This window comes from Rousettus aegyptiacus, unplaced genomic scaffold (genome assembly GCF_014176215.1).
Source record: "Rousettus aegyptiacus isolate mRouAeg1 unplaced genomic scaffold, mRouAeg1.p scaffold_m13_p_12, whole genome shotgun sequence".
In the NCBI taxonomy this organism is placed as follows: domain Eukaryota; kingdom Metazoa; phylum Chordata; class Mammalia; order Chiroptera; family Pteropodidae; genus Rousettus; species Rousettus aegyptiacus.
Genome location: NW_023416287.1, coordinates 46,327,070 through 46,349,264, shown reverse-complemented (window position 1 = coordinate 46,349,264; position 22,195 = coordinate 46,327,070). Strand labels below are relative to the sequence as shown.

At 42.6% G+C, this 22,195-nt stretch overlaps 1 protein-coding gene across 2 annotated transcripts in view; it reads left to right on the top strand.

Annotated features, from left to right (window-relative positions):
* IMPA2 (inositol monophosphatase 2) overlaps positions 1 to 19,745 on the top strand; it is a 42,219-nt gene extending 22,474 nt beyond the window's left edge. Inside the window, exons 3-8 of one of the 2 annotated variants that reach the window (XM_016119899.2) lie at positions 1,394 to 1,498; positions 3,802 to 3,847; positions 5,833 to 5,941; positions 16,824 to 16,932; positions 17,688 to 17,839; positions 19,193 to 19,745. In XM_016119899.2, the coding sequence (XP_015975385.1) occupies positions 1,394 to 1,498; positions 3,802 to 3,847; positions 5,833 to 5,941; positions 16,824 to 16,932; positions 17,688 to 17,839; positions 19,193 to 19,308 (637 nt within the window). In that variant the 3' untranslated portion in view covers positions 19,309 to 19,745. The remainder of the gene's footprint in view (positions 1 to 1,393; positions 1,499 to 3,801; positions 3,848 to 5,832; positions 5,942 to 16,823; positions 16,933 to 17,687; positions 17,840 to 19,192) is intronic. The other variant, XM_036229833.1, reaches the window with a different exon arrangement.
* The last annotated feature ends 2,450 nt before the right edge of the window (positions 19,746 to 22,195 follow it).

Here is a 22,195-nt window from a genome sequence, read left to right as displayed (position 1 = left end):
CATGCCATGCCCCCCTGGTGACAAGGCAGTGCAGGGGCAGAGGCCCCACCCTTGGTGAACCTGGCTCTGTGACAGTTGGGAACATGTACCAAGCACTGTCTTATCTGCTGTAGGTAGACTACTCCCAAGAACAGCTTCAGGAGGTTTAAACAGAAGCCAGCTTTGCGGGGACACCAGCTTCTAGGTGGTGGCTGTGATGCACATACCAGTGACTTTCACCGTGTTCTGCTGAGCCTATGTGGTGGGTTGGAGGAGGGAGGCGGACAAGAGGAAAAACTGATGATGACTTCTTAGTTTTTAGCATGAGCAACTGGGTCCTTGGAAGTGCCCTTTGGCTGAGATAGATGGGAGTGAAGACAACCAGGAGCTCCCTTTTGTGCAGGTTAATTTTGAGATGTTAGTTGTCCTGTTCAGGATCCTAACAGGAAATATATGGTCCGCTCGAGTAAGGATAGTTCTAGGCAAGCTTGGACTACAGAAGAGTAATTACAAAGGAGGGAGCCAGGAACAGGGGCCCCCACTATAGCTGGTGTAGGGTGGTACATGGGCCTGAGGCTGGGAGCAGGCTATGCTCCTGTGGGGACTGTTGGAGTTTGGGGATGGGGAGTCACCAGAGCCTGAAGGAGAAGGGAGGAATAAAGGCTTTCACTGGTGGATGGGGACCATTCGAAGAGAGGGAGCAGGGGAATATCTTAACCTTACTCTCCCGCTTTCTCCTTCCCCTCAGGTCCCCAGGGGGCAGGAGTGTACCCTGTGGGGCTACCCACCCTGGGTTCCTGAGCTAGAGGCCAAAGTGGATAAGGCCTCTGTGGAGGATTGCCAGCTCCCATCAAGCCCAGATGGTGGGGGCAGGTGGGCACAGATGTAATTGTTACCTTGTCTGCAGTTCAGGACAGATCAGGCTGAGGACATACCTGGGAGGTGTAAGCTGTAGGTGACACTTAATGCCCTTGGTCCAGGGAAGCCATCTGCCCCAGGCTATAGCACTGCTGGCAGGAGAATCTGAACCTGAGCCATTGTTCCTCATACTCTTCCTTCTAGTGTGTCCTCGACCATCTTGCCTTCAGACTGAAGTTCAGAGTTAAATATCGCTTCATAAGATCTGCTTCCCAGGTTTTTTCACTCTTGTATTTCTTGTATTGTGTGGCCAGCTCACACCCTGATGCTTTTCCAAAACTCCTACATTGAGGTATCACTGTGTTTTCTAAATTATGCCAAGCAGACAGATGGAAACACAGATGGCCTATTATAGACTCTCTTCTTGCCCCGAAGAAGCAATGATGAAATCTCTTTACTGTGTCTGCTTTGTCTTTGATGGGACCAGAAGCAGTTTGAAGCACTTTGTCTTGAGTTCTTGGTACATTTTCTCAGGCTGAGCTCCTGCCCACCACAGGTTCATTGCAGAAGAGGCTGCGGCCGCTGGGGCCAAGTGCGTACTCACCCCCAGCCCCACCTGGATTGTCGATCCTATTGACGGCACCTGCAACTTTGTGCATAGGTGAGCATTGGTCACTCTGTAAGCACTCATCGCTCCGTTCTAATGCCTAAACTGTCCTTTAAGATTTTGTCTTTTCCAAAGTAGCATTTTTGGAGGTAAGCGTATATAAGTAAAGCTCTAGTAGGTTTGTAGTCTCTTTAAATCTTGATATTTTTAAAATAAAGTTTTCCATTTGTGAAAGACTCTCAGAGCATGTGGGAAATCTTCACTTGTTTAAAAGCCATTGTGTTTGTTATGTTTAAAATGTTGGGTGAATTAAGAAGGATCACTGGAGAAGCAAGCAACGTTAGAATGTGAGTTAGTGCAGCCCAGCAGCTACCAGAGTATAGGTGTAGACAGGGGGATGTGAGGGATGTTCCAGAGCCACCTTCAGAGGTTGGAGCAAACCTCATATCACCATGAGACAGCAGGAGGAATCCACTAGAAGCTGGCCAGGCCTAATCTGACTGGGCTAACGACAACCAAAAAACAGTAGGTTGTAGGGAGGGCAGATGGGCCATAGGCGGGAGGGGAAGGGAAGTGAGCTGCAGAGCCTGGGGAGGTGATGGGGCATGGCCCCAGAAGCTCTGACCAGTGGGGAAGGCATTGGAACTATACCCACTTGTCTGGAACTGAGGGCACCGAAAGTGGTTTCCACAGAGGGTGGCTCTCTGATGGGAACATACATAGAATCCCCAGAATCCCCAGGTTACTGGTTGGCACAGGTTCCTGGCCCATCCCCGAGTCCCCCTTCAGTGTGTTGGGGTGGCCCGTGGATCTGCATTCCTAGACCACATTTTGAGAGCCCCTGCCATAGATGATGAGGAAATGCTTCATTCCCTTACTTAAAGTGAGAAAGTGCAAGTACAGGTGACAGGGTTCTCACTCTTGGTGCTGTCCTCTATGCGTTGCCTCAAATGGTATGTTTATATGTAAATAGGGAAAGTAATTCTGATATAACATGTTAATCACATGGATCATGTTAAGAATTAAGTCTTACCAATATAGGTGACCCTTTTGTGGCAATTGCATAGTGCTATCTAGTGACAGCAACAGTGTGTCACCAGACTATAATTTAAACTTCGTCACTCCCGTGGGGAGTTAATGAGGAATCACAGGTCTCTCCTCTCAGGTGTGTTTGCTGAGTGGAGCACCCATTATTTCTGTCTCACTCGCCCTTTTACTGTGCTGGTAATGGGGATAGGGTGGACTGAGTACCATGGTAAAGGCCACGTGTCCACCTGAGGATGTTTCATGGGCCCTGGGAGCCCTAGGGCCAAGGAGAATGTGGGCCAGAGAGACAACTTGGAGAAGACCACCGCCGGTGGTGCTGACCCTTACAGTCCAGAACACTGTCAAGGGCCACAGCTGCAGCCATTTCAAGGCCTAAAGACATCCCAAAGCCTTCGGCTTCTCCAGCTCAGATGAGTCTGTTCATCCTGAAGTCCAACAGTGGCAGTGTTGGGACTAAAGCAAGTGGAAGAAAGCTCTTCTGAGAGTTGGAATGGCAGACTGACGCCGAGCCTGGTGCATAGGCGCTTGCTCAGCGAGCCAGCCACCAATGACGATGCGCCACGCAGCTGCGCCTCGGCTGTCAGGGTTCAGACCCACGTATGACTGATTTCGTAGTTCTCCTGTAGGTCAGGAGTACTCAGCCTTTCTTTGTTCCTACTTGTTAAGTGATCTTCACATAAAGGAGAGATTATTCCTAAGATGCAGACAGCAACAACAAAATTACAAAATAAAACTGCAGGCAAAAGGCAGCATCACAGCTGTCCTTCGACTGCTGTGGCCCACGCCTGGTGTTGGCAGTTTGGGTGCTCACGCTGGAGACCAGGTAAGGAGAGATGTTGTCGCCCAGACCCAGTCTTTGGGTGGAGGCTGTGGCCTGGCACCTGTGATGTCACTTTCTAGGGACTCTGCCTCACCCTGCCTGGGACATGAGCCTATCCTTTTTAGAGGTCTCAGGTGTCCCCCTTTGGTCTCTGAGAACCAGAAAGCTGATTATTACAATCCTTCTAAGTTGGTTACTTGGCCATGGTTGAAGTACATCAATCTTAACATGACTTTCAGGATACTGCTTTCTTTCAAGGTTAGCTGTCTTACAACATGGTCAGCTAAGCCTGTCTGTCTTGGAAAGAGTTAGTGAAATTGTGGGAAGTAGTATTTTTAAAAAAACAAATTCACCCACACTGTAGAAAAGTCCTTCTGTGCTCCGAGTGACGATGCTACACAGCCACACAGAGGCTCTTAAGAGTTTGCATGTTGGTTTGGATGAGGCCATTTATGTATTAGAGTGTAAACCATTCTATTTTCTTTTGCAGATTTCCAACTGTGGCAGTAAGCATTGGATTTGCTGTGAACCAAGAGGTACATGGTGGGTGGGGCCCTGAGCTGGGGCCCCAAGCCCCTTGCATCCCCAGGGCTCCAGTTCAGGTTTCATTTAGTCTTCGTCCTTTGTGGTTTCAACCTATGCACTCCTGTTTTTCTCTCTTTGTCATGTGCCTTAATCATGACTAGTAAATCCAAGTATGCGTTTTTCAAATCTGAGAAAGTAAACAAATTCAAACCGGTTTTGGGTATGTAGGCTTGGGGCCGGCCCATGTTTCTACTCTAGTCTTTTTGGAAGGGGGGATGTTCTGAGCAGATTGTCCAAGTTAGTCTCCATCTGACCTCTGGAGCGTGTGATCTAGTCACACACAAAAAGAACTATTTTTGGAGGACATTTTTAATCCCAATATTCTATTAATTCTTCTTCATCTTCCTCTAGCTGTTAGTGTGAGAACATGGCTGTTTCAGGATTCCCATAGAACCTTGGGACTAAGCAACATCGGAAGGCCTGCAACAAAGGCATGAGATCGAGGCTTAAACTTTATTAATCAATCAGTATAAGCAATAGCACTTAAAAAAGCCGTAATTTCCTTGTACTAACTATGATTATAGTTAAATAGGACTGGAGGTTCAGTGCCTTTCCAAAGCAGTCTTCCTTTAGCATACCATTTTTCGTTGTAATCCTCAGTGTTGGCATAGATACCTAGCATGGAAATTGTATAAAAATACTTAAGTTGAAGATAAGCAAGAATTTTAATATTGAACTTTGAACAAGGAGTTATTTCTCTGTTAAATGCTGCCATTAAATTGAGTAGAGGGTTGAGCTTAATTCTTTAGAAAGACTTTTTTTTTCCCCCTTTGGGAAAAAAGGCTACATGTGATTCTAATCAAACTTCACAAAAACCTCTCAAAATTGCTGATGTGTGAAGAATGAAAACTGCATCTGTAACTATCAACTGAATCACAGAACCCAAGGGCAGCCCCAGGAAGACAAATGTGGTTCACCAAAGGTGGCTCATCCCTGAGCAGGCGAGCACTGACCAGGAGCCACGCTGTCATAAATCATTGAGGAGGCCTTGGACCACAGCCTCCCAACAAGGGACAATAAAAAGAAGAGATGAGCGTGAAAAAAAATGCTACCTGACAGCCATGTGTTTTGTGCCTTTCCTCTACTGACTTCTCACTATTCGGGGTTAACAGCAGCAAATATGCTTGGTCTGGGGGTCAGCCAACTATTCCTCTCTCTGGAAAATGAAGAGGATGCAGGCTAAATGCCTCAGCAAAGTCTCGGACAGCCGGGGCCAAGCTTGACCACAGTGGAACGGACTCCCCATGCTGCAGGAATAGGGTTTGTTTCTGAGGAAGACCATTCAGTCGGCACTCACAGAGAGCCTATAGCCTTCCAGAAAACTTAACCATTCTCCCTCGTGCACCCCTGGCTTTAGAGGGCTTCCAAAATCCAGGTCAGTCCTAGAACCAGATGGTGGGTGGCCTATGCCCCTGGGGTGAGCAGGCAGCCCCGAGGCCTTTGCTGGCGTGAAGCAAGAAGTGGGACGACCTCCCCTTGATCAGATGTCCTCCCCTACACGGCCAGGCCACCATTGTACAGTCAAAAAACACCAGACCCAACTGATGCACTTGTTAGCTGGCAGCATTTTAAGGGTTTTTTGTGGAGTTTGATTAGAATGATAAGTAGCCTTTTTTCCTCTCAAGGGAAAAAAAATGTCTAAAGAATTAAGCTTTTTCAGTAATTTTCAGTTACTAATACTTGATTAGGATGTTGATTTTTAATATAGTTTTATTAGTTTTCATATATTCTTAAATACAATTATTTCTTTTAAGGTTTGCTTTTATTTCCAGGTCTAATTTTAAATCTAGATGCTGATTTTTTAAATTCCCTTTTGAAAGATATTGTGTATCACATTGTCATGGTGTTAGAACACCTCCACCTTTGAATTACTGTTATTTTCTGTGTCCAGTAAGTGAACGGCATTTGTCTTCTGTTCTGCCTTTGCTCCCCACAGCTTGAATTTGGAGTGATTTACCACTGCACAGAGGAGCGGCTGTACACTGGCCAGAGGGGCCGGGGTGCCTTCTGTAACGGCCAGCGGCTCCAGGTCTCCGGGGAGACAGGTGGGGCTTCATGCGGCTTAGTTCTGTTCACTTCAGATGGAAAAATGTGAATGGAAAATGCCAGAAGTCACCCTTTCATGAGATGGTGGGGGAAATCTCCTGCTGAGAGTCAGCCTCCTTTTAGGGACACCGTGTCCCTGATGAGCTGGAAGTTGAGCCCGTTCTGTATCTTAATGTTTTTGCAAATGTGGCCAGGAGCTTTAAATAGTCCCATTCTATTTTGCACTCACATCTTTCTTTCATCTTGAATGCTAAAAGAAATCCAGTCACTAGTTATGATTTGTTCTCTAGCAGTCCAAAGCCAAGGGCAGAGTCAGAAGCATGCTCTGGCCCTCAGTGTGTCCAGGTGGTGTCAGTCATCCTGATGTCACCTGGGTAACATCCCCCTGGTGAAGCCTGGTTTCTTGCCTGGGGACTAAGTGCAGGAGACTTCAGTTTCTGTGGGAAGTCGTTCAGTAAGCGATGTTTTCAGGCACCGCAGATGTCCTGTTGTCATTGTTGTTCCTAAAGCAGAACCTCAGGGGCACCCAGTAGCTTCTTTAGGGGGACTGACTGTGTTACGTGTAATCTGCGTATAGCTATATGTCAATACCAAGAGCTGGTGTAGGCGTTTTCACTGACTCTTTTTGGCCTTTCTGTCACACTCTAGAACTGGCGATATTTTATCGCTTTGTGGGACAGATACTGTAGAGAAAATTGCAAGACAAAAATTAAGAGAAGCGCCCCAGACTATGAGGAGGTATTAGGAGCCTTTTGAAAGGTCTGTAACATCCATGTTTGGGTCTGAAAAGGTAGAAAGCATAATTCTCACTTGCATGTTCCTATAGCGGAACGTCACGAGATACCCTCCCCGCCCCCCACCCATGTTACTTCATTTATCCATCATGGCTTCCGTCTGTGGTGTCAGCATTTGTCCTCTGAGCTCCCTCTGCCTTCCTCATACCTCTCCTCTCTACTCATTTAAAAAATATATTTCCTAGTACCCTTTCTCCATTGTCTCTGTTTATTCTGCCTTTTCTTTCTCCCTGGGTGACACCTGTGTACCTGGGTGGCATCAGGGGCAATGAGAGGACTAAGGTGTGCCCTGCTATCCAACTGCCCCTCAGCTAGTGAGGAAGTCAGACTCGCCACCTGTGCTCCGCAGTGATCCAGTGGGAGCAGGGTCGTCCAGGGGCCCTCCTTTAATTGTTAATTACTTATATTTGAGTTTCTACAACACCAAAGATACTGATCTAGGTACAGCAGGAGGGTTTCGCTCTGGCACAGACTCTTCCTTGCAGTGCCGTGACCCCATGAACAGCCTTTCAGAGAGGTGACCTGCTGTTACGTGAAGGACAGGTTGGTGGGACAGGACCGCCCACTGGAGATTGAGGAGGCTCCCTTGGAGGCTGTGAGAGTTAAGAGCATGGCCAGGGTGAGGGGACGGTCACCAGACAGGGGTGGGAACAGCAGGACGTACTGACCAGTTACTGATTCTGAGTCCCCTCCCTGCCCCAATTTCTCTCTCTCTCCCAGAAATGTTTTGTTTGGCTATGTAAAAAATGGTGTTAATTACAGCTGCACATGCCAAGAGGCAACCACTCAAGCAGAATTGTGTAACTCAGTCGTGAGGAAGCATGTTATTAAACACGCTTATGTGAACTTTGCTTTACATTTCATTTGATTATAACATTCAACTCTATTCATACACACTCAGCTTCCTGGTTGGCTGCCTGCTTTGCTCCATCATGCCTTAGAACTTCACATCCTCAGTAGGGCTCTCGGACCCCTTGCCCAGCACTGGCTCATCCCGCCCATGTGGGCAGGGACTTTGGGTTACCACTGTATTTGGCCTGTCTTTGTAGGCCCTCCTGTCCTGGAGTGTTCATTGTTTCAAACACTGTCATAAACCCCCTTTGGCAACACAGTTGTGGTTCATACTTCTCTTGAAATTGCTTGTGTCCCAAAGCTCTTTTGTGATTTAAAAAAAAAAAAAAATCTGTCTTATAAAGTCTAGTATGTTGTTTTTTACCCTGTTTTTTGTTTTTTGTGTTTTTTTTCCCCCTATTTTATGGGTGATAGATTTTGATGGGAGGTGATAGAGCGTATTCTTTAGCAGCACAATCTTTAGATGTCATTTCAGATCCTGATTCTGCCACCTTCTAAGGCTGAGATTTGTCAGTTAACCTCTCCGAATCTCAGTCCTCATTTGTAAAGTGGGATGACAATGATAACTTTGAAGGTTAAATAAAATTAAATAGGGAAATCACTCAGCAGAGTCCCTGGCACATAGTACCCGAAATGAGAGTTGTTGTCAAAGAAGAAACTTGACTCTTTGCACAAGATCAATTACAGCCCATTGTTAAAATCAAGAGGCATTTCTGGAGGAAACAAGCATTAAAATAACCACCATTAATCTTTCTCTTCGTGCTTTCTTTTCCTTCTCTTTTATGATTCCTATTACACTCTTCTGGAATGTCTCACACACACACACACACACACACACTCACACTCTCACACTATCTCACACTCACACTCACACTGTATAGAGGTGAAGAATTAGATGAGGCCAGAATTTCATTAGTCACATTTTCTTCAAATTCTGCCAGGCAAAATTTCAAGCATGTATAAAGCAGACAAAAAATAAATACAGCAAACCCACATGACTCATCACTGGCTCCAGTATTGCCAACTCTTGGCCAATCCTTCATCCACACCTCCATCTCACACCCAGCACCCCAAACAACTCCCTGAAACAAATCCCAGATAAGATACCATTTCTAGCCTTCTAGCCAGTGTTTCAGTATGGATCTCCAAAACATACAGATAATTCTTTGAAAAACATAATCACAATACCAATATCACACCCCTCCAAAAATTAACAGTCATTCTAAAATCTTTAAGTATCCAGTCAGTGTTCAAATTTCCACGTCTTGTGGAAAATGGCCTTTCAAGGTCACATCTGGGTTCTAGGGGTCCCTGTGGCTCCTGGGTCCGTCTTTGTTACTAGGCCTTTTCAGTGCGTGGAGCTAAGAAATGAGTTGTTTTAAAATATGAAATTCATCACGAGTTCATACTGGTGTTCTCCATTCAAATTCATGACTATAAGTTTGTCTACTTAACTCTTCTATGTATGTCTCCTCTGCCCCATGTTGAAAACTTTAGTGCACAGCGACACTGGGAATGATAAATTTAATCATGTTATGCAATCCTTGTTCACTTTGTCCCACAACACACACATGTCAGTTTCAGAATAAGAATATTAGTCCTACTATCAACAATTGATTACTAAAAGTGGTTTGTAGGATTTTTTGGTAGTGTTTTGTCTTTTGGGAATCTTCGTCCTTCGCGAATATCTGACTAGGGTCAAGTCACATTGCTGTGATAGTCTCTGTAGTGTTTTTTTGTTCCCTTTGGTTTTGCTACCAACTGAGGCTAATCACTTAGATCCATTTGTTTTAATTTAATTTAGAAGGATTGCTTTTATAAAATTGATTTTGTTTTGTAATTATGTAAAAAAACAAGTATGTAGTTCCAAAGTCAAATCTATAAAACAAAGTGTATTCAAAGAAGTTTAGCTTCTGTCCGTCCTTCTCCTTTTTACCCTATAAGTAACCCTTAAAAATATAATAGTTTATTTTTCAACTGTTTATTTTTGTCTGTTTTTTAAAAATAAGTAGCTGTTTTGTTTGCTTTTGTTCTCTGTTTCAATATAATTTTTGGTATTTAGAAAGGTTCACATTTTTATTCTAATAATTCTCTTTATATTAAAAATTTGATATATCCCTAGTCCTTTCTCTTTTGGGTTATTGTCTATGATTCTGTGTTATCTATTGGTAATACTAAACTTGTAACCTCTTGTAACCTCTTCACCCCACTCCCCACTCTTCATATACTCCCATTATATCATTTAAAAATTTTATCCTTTTATTCTCAGTAGCTACAACACAGTTGGTAAGCATATTCTACCTGCCATATCCTGTCCCCATTATCTTTCTGGTTTAGATGGTTATGCTGTAGATGCATTGGCAGAGCAACCAGCCAGACATGCCATGCTTTTACCCTAAAGCTATTATTTAGTATTTAGTTCTGGTTCCACGGATAAATGTAGATTTAGTATCCGCCACTCATCCTTCACGTTGCTGTTTCACCAGCCATTTTGTTTGTGTGAAGCTCATTCACTAGTGCAGCATTTCTCACACTTTTTGATTTTAGAACCAACCCATTTATATGCCCCCCAAAAATTATTGATAACTCCCAAAGAGTTTCCAGTTAAATAACTTATATCTATATTTATATATTAGAAATTTGAACAAATTTTAAACATACTTATTAATTTATCTTTGAAAATAAAGAACTCATTACATGTTAACAAAAATGATATATTTTTATGGAAAATAACCATATTTTCCAAAACAAAAAAATTTTGTGAGGAGCGGCATTGTTTTACATCTTTTCCAAATCTCTTTAATGTCTGGCTTAGTAGAAGACAACTAGATTCTCTTATATGCTTCTATATTCACTCTGTTTTCGTATATTGTTTTGATGTGTGAAGAAAATCTGCCCTTAAACAGATAATTTGAAAAGGGGGGTGTGAGGAACATTTTAATAGACTTTTCAGATAATTCATGATATTCATTTTTGATGCTACGACAAAACTCAAGGAATAGTGGTTTCTTAAAGATTAGTCGCATATCAAATCTAATGACATACCAATGAATTTATTTTGTACTCAGTTACATTGAAATCCATTGGGCCATCTCCTACTTCAAATGATCTTTTTTGCTCATAGATGATTTTGTAACATCATGCACTGGAAAATATGGATTCCCTGAGATTTTCAGCTTTTCCAAATGTTAATGTATTTCATTTAAAAATATTTAAAAAGTCATATTCATTAGTATCACCACTCATGAGAAATCTTTAGGTGTTGGGAAGGTGTCAAGCTTACAATGATAGACAGAAGAAGTCTTCCCAAATTCTAATTTCCACTTAAAAGTTTGAATTTGATCAGTGGCAACCTTGGCAATTCAAGTGATGGGCTCACTTCTTTCATTTTCAAAAAAATGCCTTCCAAATACAGAGCTCTGAATAACTATAGTTTAATCTAAGCTCTCTATGTGTACTTTCCATCTCATCACACAGAATATTCAAAAGACATATGTACTTAGAGTTCAAGATTCAGCACAATTAATAATTTTTATAGATTTATCAGTCTTAAGTAAAACTGACATTTTCCCCCCAGTATATATAGCAGAGAAGACTGTAATCACTTCTAGAACAGGTGGGACCTTGCCTTGCTGTCTATACATCGAACAAATGTTAACATAGTAGACAGGCAAATAATAATATTGTTATGAAATTTGTTTTAACTTCAGAGATTCCTAAAAGGGACCACTCTTTGAGCATTACTCTAGTTAATGTCTCAGGAAGAGCTCATGGGAACAATATTCCCTGAGTCCTTACATGTCCCTAAGTTTATCAGTGGAATTTATACTTGAAAAACCATTTTTCTGGTAGTAAAACACATGGCTCACATTTTCTGGTGTTAAATGTCACAAATTGTCTCCATTATCTTCCAGCATAAACACATTATTGAGAAGTCTTAAAGCAGTTTTTTTCCCCCCTGAAAAGGGACTTTAATGTTTTTGCTTGAATGCCCAAAGAAATTTTTTCTTGAGAGTACAGTCGTTTTAACAAAGTATCGTTTCTTCTGAGTAAGTTTTCCTAGGGTATGTGGCATGCCCTTTCAATATGTGATTTCAAGTCCTTTTTTAAAACAATTCAGAAGTTTTCTTGAGTTATAGTTTTTAGTATTTATTTTCAAATTCTGTTGCTTAGTGGTTTTTTTTTTTTGTCTTCTTGGTCTCCTATTATATGTATGTTGGGTCTTCTCTGCTCACCTTATCTATATTTCACTTTCTTTTGAATACTTTTCACCTTTTCCACCAAATTTTTTTAATGTTTAAAAATCTTTTTTTAATCTCCATTTCTTGTAAAGCATGGCGTATTGTTTATTCATTCTGTATTACTTTAGTTTAATCATATTGTCTGAAATGCTTTCTTTTCTGATTCTTTCCTAAGTTCTGTCCCCGATACTTTTGAATAACACTGTTTTTTCATGTATTCTTTGTTTCTTTTACATAAAGTTACTTCTGTTTAGTGGACAAATCTTTCTGGCATTCTTTATTGACTGGAGAGTTGTTATTCTGCTCCTGGTTCTTTTTCTTTACGATAATTGTTGGTGAGATTCAACCATAATTCTTTTCTTTTACTTATTTATACTGGAAATCTATTACTGAACTTTGAAGACAGCGAGGTTGGTGAGTGTAGTGGTAGTGGACAGTTTTTGTAGTTTCACAGCTCTAGAGCTCCCTCTTCTGTTTTTGTGACACGTTCAAAAAATTGGCCTTATCCTTAGTTTTTTGTTTGTTTTTGCTCTGTTCCCTTCATTTACTGTTATCTGGACCTTCTTTTTCCTTTGCCCCTATTACTTCTGTCTAATGAATTTGGAATTCACTCCCATACATTTCTATCCAGTGCTGGGACCTGCCATAAGAGGCCCTGGTAAGTCACTTACAAGAGGTCACAGGGCTGACCAGCTTCCCACCTTCAGACCTTACCCCACACCCTGTACCAGGGACCTATGAATTGATGTGTGCAGAGCTCCTCTCACATTGACCCAAACTGGTTTCCAGTCAGTGGCTGTTGGTGATTTTGAGATTCTCCTGTTCTCAGGTCCGGTAGATGCTCCATGGTTCTCTCTTCCCCCTGATATTATAATGCCATATAGTCTGGTAGCTGTTGGAAGTTTGTTGCACCCATTGTGTTTTGGGATTTAGATATGCATTGTTGGTATAGGGTTTGTTTTTGTTTTTGTTTTTGTTTTTGTTTTGTTTTGTTTTATGCCTATAGCAACTGCTATTCCTAGGTGGTCTTCCATCCAAGTACCAACCTGCTTAGCTTCCCGACCCTGCTTAGCTTCCGAGATCAGACATTCCAGCTTGTTCAGGGTGGCATGGCCATAGACAGTGTAGTTTTTTAAATCAATGATGTCTATAGTTTTATTTGTTGCTCTCCTAGTTGTTCTGTCTGTTTTTACCAGGGAGTTGGAGAGATTAAAATCTATGTGGTTGTTACATAGGTGTCCAATTCTGTCATTTTCAGAATTCTAAACAATACTTTTTTTTCCAAATTACGTGTTTCTTTTTCAAAAATAATTTATTGAAGTGAACATCAAATAATATAAAACCAAACAATTCCATGGCAGTTATAAGATTCACAAGGCTGAATATTTGCACTCTCCAATGTAAACCATATACCAACTAAGCCTTCTCCCCTCTCTCCTCTGCTCCCCCTTTCCCCACCCCCAATCACCATTCTTTGTTCTTAGTACTTATGTTTCTAATTTAAATAAAGTTAACTTTTATTTTCATATGAATAGCTCTTATTGGTCTGTTAGAAGTCTGAAAGAATTAGGTTGTGTGTGTAAAAATACTTGTGGAAGCATTGTCACTGGGAGGGAGCCTTCAGCAAAGCCAGCTGGTGCCCAGAGGGGATATTTTCCAGACTTTAAAGCACATGTTTCAGTGCATACACACTGCCGTTCAGTTGTAAGATTTCTCTGAAGATAACAGTAGTCTTTGATACTGTATTTTAACTTTGCTCAGCGAGAAAAGGGGTTTTCAGACTGTTGGAAATGACTTTTTATTTTTACTCTAAAGTCTGTTTATTGAAAGAGTATCAGAGATGCCTTACTTTGAAATCTGTTAGGTTTTTTTTATTGTAATATATATAACAAAATTTGCCATTTTAGCCATTTTAAGTGTATAATTTAGTGGCGTTAATTACATTCGCAGTGTTGTGCAGCCATTACCACTATTTCCAAAACTTTTATCTCTGTGCCCATTAGATCCCCATTCCCCATACACACATCCATTTAAATTAAGAAATTAGCATTTGATTAAAACTAAAATGTTATGATAAATATAGGATAAATGTTAATGAAATGCAAAAATCATAGTAATTGTGGATAACTAGCTAGAAATAATTATAAGATATTAAATAGAAAGGGTTGTAATTTTTACTTTTTCGTTATCTGGGGTAAAATAAAACAAAGCATTTTGCCTGTAGGTGGCAGCACTCAGACTTTCTTTTAACATCTTAATTTCATTTGGGAAAAAAATATATTAGCAAGAAAAAGAATAGATACATGCAGCTAGGAAGAGGAAGGTACCAGATCTGGAGATATCTTTTCATAAATTTAAAACCCATTCTTTCACATAATCACTAGATAAGCTTGAGTTTAAATCTGGACCTCACCACTTAAGGGCTACATGACCTCATGCTTCACTTCTCTAAGCTTGGTCTCCCTAGCTGGGAAACGAGGGCAGTGAAATAGTGAATGTGACAGAAGAATGACAGCATACATGGAAGTTATGAAAGAGAGTAAGGACTTGGTAAATGTGAGCAGTTGCTGTTTCCACACTTGGCTTAATTTCCCTTATGAAACAACCTGAGGGCGGTTAGTTGGAAAATCCCTGCTCTTCCTGCACCAGCCCTGTATTGGGGGTGTCTGCTTGTCTAAGCTGGCACTCTGGGGACTTTCCTCTCTACTTACTTACATGACAGCCAGCGCCTCCCTCTGATAAGGGCCAACTGGACTAGGTCTTGGTTTGAAGGAGTAGTCACATCTTATAAACTTTAATAAAAGTAGATGCTTGTGTCCCTGTGGTCATCGAATGACCAACCAGCTTTCTGGTTCTGGGGGGAAATCATCAATGTCTTCCTTAATTATCAAATTCTAAAATATGTACACTCTTTCACTCAGAAATCCCACTTCAATTTATCCTGAAGTTATATCAACGTGACTGCACAAACCTATGTAGGAAAAGAGATAGCATTGTTTATAATAATAATTGAAAATGTTCCTCTGGAGAGGGTTGGTTAAACCAGTTCTTCCACTGAGTGGAATGGTGTTCAGTTCTTATAAGTGTAAATAGTGGTAAAAACTGTACTCAGTATATTGTTGCATCAAAAGAGCAAGTAGCAGAATAACCTGAAAAACTTTTTAAGACCATAACGTTCACGTACACATGTGGGTGTATGGGAGGTTTGAAGTTAGGTAAGGAAATTAGATGGACGATGAGGCGAGATGCCAGTGCTGCTTCACTCCGTTTTCTTCCACGGCCACCTCTGAAACAACCCATCCTGCTTCTTTGTTTTCCCTGCTGAATATAAAATGCAGACCATATGATTTTTTTTTTTTAATTTTCATTTAATGGGCACTCCCGAAATTACCATCTGTTATTCAAAAGAGTGTTTTTAACTAAATATTTATAATTCAGAACTCATTTCCCCCGCAAAATAGTGTTGTGTGTAGGGATTAGATTCTTAGGCAAGCCAACAAAATTCTAAACTCAAAAATTCTTTCCATAAATTTTAAAATACTAGCAATTTCACAAGCCAACCCAAACAAGAAGGCTCATCAGTGTTTCCTTAATCCCAGTTTTTGAGGGAAAGCATTCATTCCTTCAATAACTGTGTTGAGTGTGTACTGTGCCTGGCCCGGTTGATGTCTTTCTTCAGAGAAGTCATTTTTCCCAGGGAAGTGCCATCTCAGTTTTCAGCCCAAAGAGGGTAGGGTTTGGTGGTAAGTTCGGGCAGGGTTAACTGGGTTCTGACCATGGAGACCCTGGAGCCACCCTACTCCCGCATTTCTTGTGGGCAGTACCCAGTGCACCCACACCAAAGACGTAGGCGCATCAGCTCAGGTTTGGTGCTGGGTGTGCCTGGAGGGATGATTCAGACTTCCTGAAGGCAGGTAGCTTGGATGTGGAGCCACATCACTTTCAGAAAGTGTTTAAAGTATAAAACGAGAGCCTCTGATAGAAGAATGTGGGGAAATGGGTATAGATTCTGTCTGAGAGGAAATTGCCTTCTCACAGTCATGTGGCCCTTCAGTGAGAGATAACTTTGCAGATGTCGACGTGGGATTGGGACCACTGAGTGAAATAATTTGTGGGGTGTGTGTTCCCTCCACTTCACAGAATGTTCTGTTATCTGAACGCACCTGGTGTGGCTGCTTGTGCCTGAGCAACGGGCCTGATAAGACCTGACAGACTAAATTTGGTTGTGTTTGGGTATGTGGCAAACGAAAGACAAGTCACTGTGATCCCCACCAGTGAGTCAGGCACAGGAAGGGAACCTAGTCACTTCCCCCCATGCCCACAGGCTGACTTCCTGGCACAGGCAGCTCACCACTCCCATCACAAGAACTGTGGGCTTAGTGCGAGCATCTCACCACTGTGTGCTGAGGCCACACAGCTACAGCATCAGCCTTCATGCTTCAGGGGTGACTCTTGATGCTGCCCTTTCTAGAGACACAACTTGAAAGTTGCTTTCTCCACAGGGTTGCTCTTTCTATCATCGTGATCGCAGCAGTTAAAGAAAGATTTTTAAAGACATTTTTATCTGATGGGGCATTTTTTTTTCTTTAGACATTGGGCAGTCCCACTTTGGAGTCATTTTGTTTGTATTTATGTTGAATGATGATAATTTTCATAAGACGCCAAACTCTTCCAAGTTTTTCATGCTGACTATTCCTGAAAAGAAAACAGAAAAATCAGTTCCCTCTGAAATCTAAATCAGAAAGCGCTTTAAAGTAACATGTAAAGTAATGATGAAATAGTTAAGAGTGTGAATTTCTTTTTTCTTTCTTACTATATCCCTACTTTTCAATGTAGCTATCAGAAAAAAACTTTATAGCAAACCACTCAGAAGATACTTCCTCTGGAAGGTTTAAGAGGCTGGTATTTGAAGTTTGCTTCCGGGAAAAACCCCAACTATTCAGTTAGAACTAAGATGTGATTTTTCTGTTTAAGGCACACTCTTTCTATTGCAGATCTTTCAAAGGCCTTGGTTCTGACAGAAATCGGTCCCAAACGTGACCCTGCTACTCTGAAATTGTTCCTAAGCAACATGGAGCGGTTACTCCACGCCAAAGCTCATGGGTATGACACTTTAGTTCCTGGAACACCCTGGAGCCAAGGGGGAAAGTGCCAAACACAATCTTGCTAGAAACTCCCCAGGGACTGAAAGAGGAAAAGGTCCCCGTGATAGGAGCAAGAACACATGCTGCCTGTGCTGAGGCCCAGGGAAGCCACGTGGTGCCACATCGTCCAGTATGGGAGGGAGCTCATGCAGCCAATGTTAGAAATCGGAGAAGGGAGCTTTGTTCCTTTCTGAGCAGTTTTGAAAAGCCAAGGAAATGATCTCACGCCACTCAACCAGTGTATGCTGTTCGTGCTTAGAGCCCTCCCTAAATGACCTTACTCCAGCAAACATTTAGGAAGATAAATCCTAGTCCAAGTGAATCCTTTCCATCTCCCATCCTCTCTCTAGGTCTGTGCTACGGCTACTAGCCACATTAGGTGATTTAAATTTAAGTTAAAGTTCAATTGTGTTTAAAAAATGACTTCTTTAGTTGTGCTAGCCACATTTCAAGTGCCCAGCAGCCACAGGTGGCTAGTAGCTTCCACAGTGCAGAGTGTTTGCATTATTGCAGAAAGTTCTATTGGACAGCGCTGTCCTGGACTCCAGATTTTGAATCTAAAGCTTGTTTGTAGAAGCCCTGTGGCTCACTTTTAATAATTAGGAATGACCAGCAGAGAGGGCAACTTTGGACGAAGTCAGCGAGCTCCTAAGAGCAATCCAACTTGTGCACAGTGCCACTCACATGTGCATTGTTCTCTTCCCTGTCCTCCAGGGTCCGAGTAATTGGGAGCTCCACCTTGGCACTTTGCCACTTGGCCTCAGGGGCTGCAGACGCCTATTACCAGTTTGGCCTGCACTGCTGGGACCTGGCCGCCGCCACTGTCATCATCAGAGAAGCAGGTGGCATCGTGATGGATACCTCAGGTGAGCCCCTCTGACCCTTGACCTGCCCTTAATTCCCAGGGGTATGACAGTAGAGACTAGACTGAGTAACGCCTCTAGACTGAATGTTCCCCCACTTCCTCCGAGTTGCTACTTACAAGAAACCAAGCAAGGGCATGGGAAAAGCAGTGGGCCAACAGTTTCCCACTCTTCTTGCCTTCCTTCTCTGTGCCTCTAGTCAGGAAGATAGACTCCAGGGTCAGGATAAGTGGCTGGACAGGGACAGCACAGCCACTGTCTATCACATCTGACAGTTTTCTGAGCACACACATCCCAGCCCCACAACACCATGAGACTGGCATAGTAAACATGGCGTTCCACAGCCGGTGAAGAGGAGGCTGGTGCCCTATGGCCCTGTAGCTCAGTGTTGGGTCAGCACAGTGTACAGCGTCGGTGCCCCTAAAGATTTTAGAATGGATCCGAAAGGTGACCTGTTCCTTCTGCTTCAAGGTTCTCAAGTCCTAGTGACTGACCCCATGGGGAGACCCCTTAGCCTCTCTGCCTCTGTTACATCCACTTAGCTGCAGGCAGACTGCTCGTCTAATGTTTAGAAACAACCATTCAGAGGCTGGTGAGTCCTTTCTGAGCCATTCTCTTGTAGCTTTTTAGTTCCAAGCTTGTTTGCAGAAATACTGGAGCTCCCTTTTAAGTACAGGGTATATTCAAGAGTGTTTTGTCATTTGATTTCTACTTTTTTCCTTTTTTCTCTGAAAGGCCTTAATCGAGGCACCGGAAATTCATAAAAGTGAAGAGGTATCAGCCTTAGGTAGTAGCAAGGCCAGGCAGGCCAGTTTCAGATCAAAAACGAGTCTGTCACTGGATTTAACCATGTGAGCTGCATGTGTGCACGGAGGGCTTCAGCAAGGCCATTCGTCGTTCTTGCCCCCCAGAAGGGCACACGGCTTCTTCGTCCACTCCAGCTGCCAGGTCTCCAGAGAAGCTGTATCGGGCTGCCAGTCAGAAAGGCTGACTAATGGGGTCTCCAGTGCCACCCATGCAGAGGAGAGATTGAGAACTGATCTCCCCTGTCGTGGTATAACCAGTCATTTCAATCTTTACTGCTGAATGTTGGACCTCATAGTACATTATCCCAGCACAGCCTCCAGGAGGGTGTTGGTCTGGGGCACCTTCAGTGCACTCATATTGGGGCAGAGGGGATGCTGAAAAGTCCTTCCTCTCTCTGACCAGGCTCACATCTAGACCACACTGTTTGGTCTGGCCTCAAGCATGATTCTGGAGCTGTGTTCCTTGGAATGTGTGCATGCTATGTTTTTATCTGGGACTGCTCTGGCCTCTCCAGTAACCCAGGTGCCTCTCCTCCCTCTCTGTCCTCAGGTGGACCTTTCGACCTCATGTCTTGCAGAGTGGTTGCTGCTGGCACCCGAGAAATGGCGATGCTCATAGCTCAGGCCTTACAAACGATCAACTATGGACGGGATGATGAGAAGTGAAAGGGAGCAGAGGAAAAGAGAAATGCAACCGCAGGACTGGTTCTTCCTGAGAGTGCTGAAGCTGCCTGCCAGTGTCCTGGGGAGGAAGCTGCCTTCGCAGCCTGCACTCATGTCAACTGTCTCCTGCATTCCTTACTACCCCAAAGGGAGGTGTCCTGCTAAAGTATGTGGCTCTGGTTCAATCCACATCTTCCTGGTGGTTAGGTGGTTTCTGTCTTTAATCTCACATAGCCTTTTTCAGATTAGTACAGTTTCTTCTATCAGGGCCAAAACCCAAATCTCATGATGTACATACTGATAATTCAGTCTCGATTTTTTTTCCCAGAATACAAATCTCAGGTTAATAATGCTTTAGAACTGCTGATAAGCAGACTTGTTCTCAGGCCCTCACCCATGGTTCTTCAGACTGTAATAAATCAAAATAATGGCACTCTGCTTATCTTCTCCCTCCATAAGTGTGTCACCTGTTTCCCCAAACAATCCACAAAATCAACAGCTGTAGATGCATTTAAGACTTAATGATGACTATTAGAATAATACCAAGAGATGGAAGTTTTCTCCTTAGCCAGGGCCCCCATGAACCAAACCAGTGGTATCAAAGAAATCAGAGAATGTGCCTGATGAGGTATCAACCTGTTTTAGCCAGGTAGCTTGTTTGTTAATTTCTTATATTTGAGCATCCACAGTACCAAAGGTGTTGATCCAGGTAAACGACTCCTTGTTCAGCCAGCAAGTAATCTAAAGCAGTTCTGTTATCTAAAACCACCTTAGCAAGAGAGCCTAGGGACTTTTGTTGTGCAGCTGTGGCTTTAGAGGTAGGCTCAGCAATGGTTATCAGAGTTAGGGATAAGTTTCTGATCACATATTCGTTTGTACAAACTCCAAGGCAAGGAAGAAGAGACCGTCCAAATGACACCCATCCAGAGGGTTTGGCACCTGCTGGTAAACTTCTTTTTGGTCACTACTATAAATTCAAGGTAGTGGACCAGTGTTGAGTTTCTGAAGTGTTATGAAGAGACAATGGAACAGTAAATGCAACAAGAGCACATTGTCCCTTCAGCCACCAGCTTTCAAGACAATGAATTACAGAGCCATTGCCAAAACTTCCACACATAAAGGTGCAGTCAGGAGGTGTACACAGGGCCCCCTTGTAAGTATTAGCATTTATGGACCTACTGGTCACTCTTAGTATCATTCAATGAAGACTCAAAGGCTGTATTATCACATATTGAAAGACCATCTAAATACATGGGCCTGACAGCAAGCCTGCAAAAGGTTGATGCACCAGCCGCTCTTTTACACATGTATTAACAGTGTTTTGTACATACATACTCAGTGGATCTTGTTTTCCCATCCCGGATTTGGATTAAACTGAGGCAAGGAACCAGGTATATGTGAATTTAGTATTTTAACATTTAAAAGGGACCTGTGAAACAATTGAGGCGTACAGTGGCATTCGGGATTCCAGTGAAATCACTTAAAGGGTGAATAAATGGTTTCTCTTCATTTTTGGTTTAGTATGACAAATCCAGCAGTTAAGTTTCCTACAGTAACTATTGTTTGTGAAATCCTATTTATGGTGTTGCCTTCTCATACATTAATAGAGAGAAAAAGCAGATAGCAAGTAGGAAAAAGGAATAAAAGGTTCATATTGGAGATGAAGATCTTGGTCTGTGATCTTAGAAGAGCTGTCCAAGATATCTTCTGCTTCTGGGGAGGAACCTCCTGGGTTGATTCTAACTTGAAATCTTTGGCTGGTATGCAGTTCAAGAGTCTGGAGGAGCCCTTTTCAACTGGGAGCCGTGGACCCAAGGCTCAAGTCCCTGAAGTGTGGCTGCCACCTGGGCAGGGAGGAGCACCTGGTATTGTTCCTTTCAACAAGATTCAAGGGCAGTCTTTCTTAGATGTGGTTTCCAGAAGACCCACGCTCCAGGTTCTAAGTTGAGGAAGGCTCAGCCTTCTGTAGGAGGATAATAGAAAGCTTCATTTACCTGATGGAAACACACTTTTACATAATGCATTAAAACTTTACAATATTGACTCGTATCAGAATGGATGGGTACAGGAGACATGTCTGGTTCTAGCATCAAAGGCATAGGTCTTCCTGTTAACTATTTCGTAAGGTGGTAATTTATGCTTGCCATAGGTGTTGATCTAATTGCCATAAAAATTAATGGTAGAACTTTCAGCCAGGGCAGTCCAGTTGATTCTGTTAATCTAGCTAGTTTTAGTTTTTAAGTTGCCATTTGTTTGATTAACTTTACCAGATGACTAAGGATGATAAGGATAGTGGTAATGCCATTGTGTCAGCAGCACCTTAATTGTTTAATTATTTGGCGAAACAAGTTTCCCTCACTGAGATTTCTCTGGGGATACACCATAAAGAAAATACATTTTCTAAAAGTTTCTTAGCCATGATTTTGGCATCAGCCTTTCTGCATGAGAGAGCTTCAGTCCAACCTAAGAACATATAAGCAATATTCAGAGCATATTGATAACCCATTGTGTAGGCAATTGAAGGAAATCCATTCATAAGTGTTCAGATGGCCTAGTAGGTGGTGGGAAGGCCCCATTTAAAATATTCATGGTCTTTCCAGTGTTATGGGTTTGACAAAATCAGACATTGGTCATAAACCAATTTTGCAAGCTTGGAGAAGTCACCCCACCAATACATCTTCATAATTTGGATCATTTTTATCTGTACCGTGATGAATTACAGAATGTAGAGCTTTTAGAAATGGCGTTTTTAAGGACTCAGGAAGAATCAGGAGGCCATCAGGCCCTCAGTGAGTCCTAGTTTCATATTAAATTTGCACCCTTGTTGGTCCTAACATTGTTGTTCCACCTCAGGTGCCTGATTTTGTCTTTCATATAAATTATTAATAAT